Source organism: Varroa jacobsoni, unplaced genomic scaffold, assembly GCF_002532875.2.
Source record: "Varroa jacobsoni isolate VJ856 unplaced genomic scaffold, vjacob_1.0 scaffold_384, whole genome shotgun sequence".
Taxonomy (NCBI): domain Eukaryota; kingdom Metazoa; phylum Arthropoda; class Arachnida; order Mesostigmata; family Varroidae; genus Varroa; species Varroa jacobsoni.
In genome coordinates, this window is record NW_019213286.1 from 24,367 (window position 1) to 31,306 (window position 6,940).

Sequence of the window (6,940 nt, forward strand, 5' to 3'; positions counted from 1 at the left end):
TGCCTTTTCTTAGCTAATTGTCCAAGTTATCGTCAACAGTATGCGAGATGTTCAGAACACACGAGGCCATATAAAGTTGGCAGTCTGGTATTTGTAATGTGCAGATTCAGCGAACCTTCTGAGGAGATGGAATCAAATCGAGAGCTCTCTTTCGAAAACTCACAACAATTGCAACACAAGTTAGTCAACTGCTGTCGCAACCATAATAATACCAGTGATAGCGTAGCAACACTAGTCTTGGCCAGCTAACGAAATGCAAAAACACTATAGGCAAACAGCATTGCACAGAAGAAGAGACTGTTTATCGATTCAATTATGCCAACTGCACGTCAACACGTTCGGTACATCCGATGGCATCCGGCACACGATCAACAGTTTCGAATAGGCATCCCACGGAAATTCAACGTCGTTTTGTGTGTTGTTGTCCTTCGACTCACTAGCCAATCGGCTAACTGGTTGGCAACACACCCAGATTGAAATTCGTCGCTACCAGGTCATCTAGACGTGATCTCGTCGCTGACCTCGCCTACTGCTGCTACTACTATATGCACTCGATTCGATTCCACTCGGCCCAACACAACACAACGCGACGCAACGCATCACAATGCAATCGACTGAACTCCGTCACTCACTCACTCACTCACTCACTCACTCGCTCGCTCGCTTGCTTGCTTGCTTGTTTGCTAGACACATTGGCCACAACGACAGTGGCTGTCGACTGTTGTTTTTGCTGTTCGCCTGTCTTTCACCGATGACCTGGTGCAGCGACCTGTGGGATCTCGCGTCGCCAGTAATCGTCGACGGATGGCTGGTAGCTAGTCGGATCAGCCGGACGAGTCAGCGTCACAGTAACCACGTTTCGACCAACATGAATTTTTTGAAGGCTCGACGCAGCAGAACGGACCAGTCAGTGATTGGTGACGGGGTCGTCGTATACAGCAACCGGCAAGGTAGGGCGAAACCCAACTCGTAAGAACGATTTGGCGGCTAGATGACGCGTCCGGCTAGCCAGGAAGTACGCATTACCCGATCTCATCTCGATGCACGCGGCGCGACATACGGCGTACCAGTAATATGAAACTAAACGAGCTAGGACTTTCTATTGAGTTATAATTTCTAGCCGGGACTGTACTGACGTATCGAGCGTGGTACAGAGTGCGTTTAGTAACGATGAATCTGAGAACTAATGAAATCGATTTGACATTTGCGTGTAGCTAAGACTAAAAGCAGCGCGACGAGTGTGGAACAGCTAGAGCTCCGAGGAAAAGTAACTCGTCTTCAAGCATATGCGTCGCGGAGTGAAGGTTAGTTCTTTTTAAAATGCGTTGCAATATGAGAGGTGTATTACGCTAGCTACATACCCTGAGCACTTGCTAAATACTGACGCCTGAAAATTGTTCTGTCACCGAGCACAACGCTGGTCTCACCGTACGTATGTAAGTACTGACGTTGTCTACTATTTTGAATTTACGCGCTCTGGCCGCGCCGCAACAGATGTTGTTGGAGCATGCAACATTGTCGTCTGCTACCTGTGCTACGTCTGTGTTATGGTGTCGGAATAGAAGGGCACCAGTAAGGTCGGTATTGCGCTGTCTGCGGACGTGAGAACGTTGCCTTGATTTAGCTCTGTGGTTGTGGAGAATAGCAGGTTATCGCTAATCATTGTGGTTCGTTGCAAAAGTTCATAATGCTGTCCAGGCTGGTCATCGCTCGAGTGGCTCCCCGTGCCATTCTGGGATCCCGATGTTCTAGCTCCGTGGGCAATCCTGGATGTCCTCCTGGTCGTGAAATTCTTACGGGTATTGAAGAAGGTCCCGAGCGCGATCTCGTGAACTTTCCCCGCCTCAAAAGGCCTCTCTACCCTGGCAAAGTCAGGTCCGTTACCGCTGGAACCATGTTCCCTCAAATACATTTACGGATTGAATTAACAGTAGAAAAAGGAACCTATGTACTACATTACCCTTAAGATCGTAATTATTAGAGAAACCAAGGTCTCGGTCATAATTCTGGATGATCTACGGATGTTTGTTTACTCATGCATAGCTATTTTTAATACTGAGGTACTACCATATTATCGAATGCGTTGTGAGAATTGCACTACAATACACCTCTCTGTAAATTACTAAGGGCAACAGAAATTTATGAAAAAAGATTGTGCTCGTAATAGTAGTGAATTAATCGGATTATAACTTAAGACAAGAGCAAATACTTGACGTTAGTTAGGTCATTTAAATCATGCTGCTTTGACTATTACTTTATTTCACAAATTCAACAACGGCCTGTAAGCAATCCAACACAATCTGACGTAAATTATAGTACCTCCCACTTTTTCAATATGTATTTTCTTGTTGGATGTGGCCCATAGCATCATGTTTGGCTACAATGTATTGCATAAACATGTAATAAACAAGTCAATCTATGTGCGGTCATCGGGAACATTTATTCCAGGATGGGAATATTTCCCGAGGAGTGGTTTACAGCATTGTATCCGAAAACTGGAGTAACTGGCCCCTACCTGTTCGGCACGGGTTTACTTACGTATTTGTATTCGAAAGAAATCTTCCTCCTTGACCATGAGTTCTATGTCGGTCTTACTATTGTCATAATCCTTGCCACTACAATTAAAAAATTTGGACCCGAATTGGCCAAGTTTCTCGATGCCGAGATGGACAAGGAAGAAGCCGAAATGAAGAAAGAAGTCGACGATGAGTTCACCTCTCACGAACAGGGCATCAAAGGTGGGTAATCAAATGGAAACAACAACAAAATATCTTTAATCAATAGTTTGTTTCTGTCAGTTTATGTAAAAGAAAACATGGATAAAGCTGAAGGTCATTATCAAATAGATGAAAAGTAATTACTATACACCGAACGTATGTAGCGGAAGTTTATGTAAAAGAAAACATGGATAAAGCTGAAGGTCATTATCAAATAGATGAAAAGTAATTACTATACACCGAACGTATGTAGCGGAAAGCAGTGGGAAGAATACAAATGATTTAATGACCTTCAACATGTATACTCGGTTAACGGGTAGAACTTGTTACGTAGAAAAGCACTGCTATTTATTAGAATCAAGGCTGTTTTTTCAAACAACTGAAAATAATTTAAGCTAAAAAAAGACATTGGTCCAATATTATCTAAGAATGTTGTTAGTCAAGAGATAATGTATTAAGTACTGATCACCGTTGCCTTGTTCAGGTTATCTATACTGTTACTGTTATCTGTATTAGCAAACAGCACAATGGTTATCTGCTGTGGTAGGTTTTAGCATTTGGTTTACAGTGTAGATATATATGTATACATACATATATAAATATGTTATATTAAAATATTAAATAATGGTGGTATGTGCTCAGCGCTACGGACTGTAGAGTAATGACTAAGGATACTTTTTGTTGGCATTGTTCCTATGTTTTCCCTTCCATTTCTTATGACCAGATGAAGAGCTCCACCAATGGCAGCTGCAAAACCGCATCCCAATGCTGCTCGAAGCCAAAAAGGAGAATGTCGCCCTGCAGCTGGAAACAGAGTTCCGCCAGCGTCAGTTGCAGGTCTGTCTTCGCAGACCTGTGGTAGATTTAATAAGAAGGATTTTTTTGCTGAAGCTCAATAGTTTGTAGTTCTTTGATGAAAGTAGTGTATATTTTTATTTGGATCCTGTCAGCATGATTTTTATATGCTACTAAAAGACGTGAGATGCAGAGTAACTGGGGGCATCCAACGGAAATCATTGACAAAAAAAACGATGCGTTGTGTGCAGAGTTGGAGTAAACTAGTAGCATTCTGTTATGAGTTTTTCGTAGAACATAATTATTTTAATGTACGTTTTAGTTACACGCGTATTATGTTATTCGAATGAATACATGATGGTAGCAAATAGCTTAAAAAGCCAGGAGATAAACATTTACGAAGCTAACAAACGAAATCCTTCCTCACTAGTGTCACAGCTAGTGGGTCAGTTATATTAGTGTCTGGCGACAGGAGAAGTAACTAATTATATTCTGTGTGTTTGGCTTTCAATGTAGGTGTACGAAGAGGTTAAGAAGCGCCTGGACTATCAGCTCGAGGTTGTCAACATTGAGCGACGCCTTCAGCAGAAACACATGGTTGATTGGGTTGTCTCTAATGTTCTCAAAAGCATCAGCGATAAACAAGAGAAAGACGCACTGGCAAAGTGTATTAGCGACCTCAAGAGCCTGGCGGCAAAGGCCTAAATCTATCTGTGTTTCCAGTCTATAGCTTTTTCAGTCGGGGGTTATATAGATGCGAGGGCAGATTTTATTTGGCGCATGACACTGCCCATTCATAACACTGCGATCTGACTGGAAAAATGGAGAAGCGACCAACGTGGGTATAATCAATGGACGTGAGGCTGCTCCAAAGATCCAATCCAAGGAAGGCTGCTCTTAGATGACTGAACGAATATCACAGTCAGCACGGCAAAGTTAATAAGCCAAGGGCTGGTGATTCTAAAGGAGGCAGCATTTTATCAAGACCAACAGGAGTGTATTCTAAAGCGGCGGGCTCACCAAGAGGTTGTTGAAAACAAAGTAATCTACGGAAGAATGAGCGTGTGCAGTGTGGTCTAATAATAAATTTTAGCTATCCTGTTCCAAGTAAGCAAAAGCGCTGCGTTATTTTTCAGTATCTATAGAAATAGGTAAGGAAAAACAGGTCTTAAGAAAATTGGACACCGGTTAATGTAGGACATGCAATAAATGAGTAGCATCCAGTTCAGTGTTTTCATTTTTATAAAAAAATGAAATCAATGTATAAAGTGTGTACCTTCCTTTAAGAATTCACCGTGTAAGGTATGTACCTGCCTATAAGGTAATTTACGTTGAAAGGTTAAGGCCTTCTGCCTTTATTTACATACTGTATGCACACAAGCCATGGGCATCAAGAATAGTCCAAGAAGTGTCGATTTGTAATCCAAGGCTCACCCATAATGTCAGGATATGAGCGAAGAATGAAGCTCTTTAAATCACAGAACATTTTGGAATAACCTTTGGTCATAAGCGTGTAGCCATGTTGCGGTGTAGTTTCAACGGAGAGTTGTATGCTGTTTTTGATATAGAGAAGAAAAACTAAGCTTTGCACATATAATACTCATTCACACTTAAGTAAAATGCGGTTTGCTAAACCAGCTGAAGCTTAAGATGTTTTTGATGACTCTGAAACACCCTGTCGCCAACGATGGCCCTATGTTAAAATAATTTCGTAAGACGCGCAAAAAACTAATTATAAAATGCAAGAAAGTATTGGTAACCTGGTATCGTGACAGTCTCATGAATTGTAAAATATTTGCCGTTAGACTATAATATGGCATTTGCTCCGCTAGTACTTACGCGTGCTCTGGACGAACACCATCGACGGTGTAGATTATATACTTATATCCGCAGAACAGAATCAACTCAAAAAAGCTTTTTTTTGCCCGGCTCCTCCTTTAGAAAAGCAATAACAATGCCTAAAAATTATTTAATATATTTACAACGTACTTACATTTAATAATCGAATTCGTCCTCTTACAAGCTCGTCTAATAAGATTCAGTTCAAAATAACTTAAATGCACTCAATACTGTTGCTGTCTAGGTGAAAAAAAAGCACGTGACTCTGCAGAGCTCTGCGAACTAAGCCGTACGAACTGGTGCACGACGATATGGAAGAAAACTCTACAAAAGTTCTTACAGTAGAAAATGTGTTTAAACCCTTAGTGTTGTTCACTTTGCAAAAAAAAGCGTTTTCAATATATGATGCACTACGTCTATTTAATTGGTTTAAGCTGTGAAGATGATAAATCTATACATACACTGCGTTTAACGGAACTCTTCGAGACGTTTCTCACGGTGCTACCCAAGAATGCCGTAAAGATGGACGCTGATGTATAGCGGTGATAATATAATTTCTACTGTTCTTGTATCTTGTCACTTTTAGTAAACGCGTAGCTTATTTTATTTTCTGAATATTGTCATCAAGTGTTGATGTAAAAACTATTACAAAAGAATATTCTCTTTTTCGTATTGTAGTAAATTCTTCGAATGCTTAACTTGGAATGGATTCCAAAATAAGGTAACTTCAAGTCTACTAATTCTTTCCGTGTAATATGTGGATTTAGTGGTAAGAGTGCAAGATTGTTCTGCGTGTTACAATAGTGTTCTGCCTTGCGTTTTACCGTTCACGGTTTGCACGGGCTTCGCGCACATATGTACCCAAAAATCTAGAGTTGCACCATGTTCTTTTATAAGCTAACATAGTGTTTGAACCCTTGTTCATGCTAAAAAAGTCGGAATGACATTTCATACATTTGCGGCCCTGGCAAATGTTTTTATCACTGTCGCAGTCAGTAACTTGCGTTGCATTTTTTATTTATTAATTTCAAGCGGGATTGTAATCGAAAGCGCCTAGTTTTTCAGCCCACGAAAGCCAACAAAATTATGGATTTCCCTCAGTTAATAACGCAACGATAGCAAATAGCAGTTTTAAAATATTGGCGCGATTTTAGATGATGCCTGCGATTAGAGCCGATGCACCCTGGATGGTGAGTGCCCATCGATATGACTTTTAACTATTTCGTGCGGGGGCCTTTTATTTTTATACAAACGCCGGCCTTGCTAAGGACAAGTGTGGGACGCTCGTCGCTATTAAGTAGCCGAATAAATGTAAGACTTATGTAGAAGTTTAAGGTTACAACTAGCAGTTTTATTTATGTAATCGATAAATCTAGTCAAACAAAAAAATAGGATTAAAGAAAATGCCTTTTTCTTGCAATCAACAGAAAAGAGCTCACAAAATAACGATTTTTGTATCTAATTCTACTTCGATGAATGTCTCTATAACCTGTATATTATCAAGGGCGGCAGACATCGTACACAGAGATTATTGATTTAGTCAATAAATTTTCGAACATTATATATTTTCATAACAAGGCACAATGTAT

General features: G+C 40.6%; 2 protein-coding genes across 2 annotated transcripts; both read left to right on the forward strand.

Annotated features, from left to right (window-relative positions):
• The first annotated feature begins 604 nt into the window (after positions 1 to 604).
• On the forward strand, positions 605 to 1,585 carry LOC111259919 (uncharacterized). The gene is made up of 3 exons (XM_022832306.2): positions 605 to 950; positions 1,215 to 1,304; positions 1,495 to 1,585. Exons 1-3 carry the CDS (start codon positions 605 to 607, stop codon positions 1,560 to 1,562), a joined length of 504 nt encoding a protein of 167 aa, XP_022688041.1. The 3' UTR covers positions 1,563 to 1,585.
• On the forward strand, positions 1,550 to 4,629 carry ATPsynB (ATP synthase subunit b, mitochondrial). Its single transcript, XM_022832305.2, has 4 exons — positions 1,550 to 1,875; positions 2,449 to 2,738; positions 3,442 to 3,554; positions 4,029 to 4,629. The coding sequence occupies exons 1-4, from the start codon at positions 1,688 to 1,690 to the stop codon at positions 4,215 to 4,217; spliced, it is 780 nt and encodes a 259-aa protein (XP_022688040.1). The 5' UTR covers positions 1,550 to 1,687; the 3' UTR covers positions 4,218 to 4,629.
• Positions 4,630 to 6,940: the final 2,311 nt, after the last annotated feature.

Excerpts from the sequence above, each read along its gene's own strand:
- LOC111259919 (XM_022832306.2), top strand. The coding sequence starts at position 605 with ATGCAATCGACTGAACTCCGTCACTCACTCACTCACTCACTCACTCAC. Across the intron at positions 951-1,214 it reads CGTATACAGCAACCGGCAAG|CTAAGACTAAAAGCAGCGCG; the intron begins GTAGGGCGAAAC and ends ATTTGCGTGTAG. Across the intron at positions 1,305-1,494 it reads ATATGCGTCGCGGAGTGAAG|ATGTTGTTGGAGCATGCAAC; the intron begins GTTAGTTCTTTT and ends GCGCCGCAACAG.
- ATPsynB (XM_022832305.2), top strand. The coding sequence starts at position 1,688 with ATGCTGTCCAGGCTGGTCATCGCTCGAGTGGCTCCCCGTGCCATTCTG. Across the intron at positions 2,739-3,441 it reads TCACGAACAGGGCATCAAAG|ATGAAGAGCTCCACCAATGG; the intron begins GTGGGTAATCAA and ends TCTTATGACCAG. Across the intron at positions 3,555-4,028 it reads TCCGCCAGCGTCAGTTGCAG|GTGTACGAAGAGGTTAAGAA; the intron begins GTCTGTCTTCGC and ends CTTTCAATGTAG.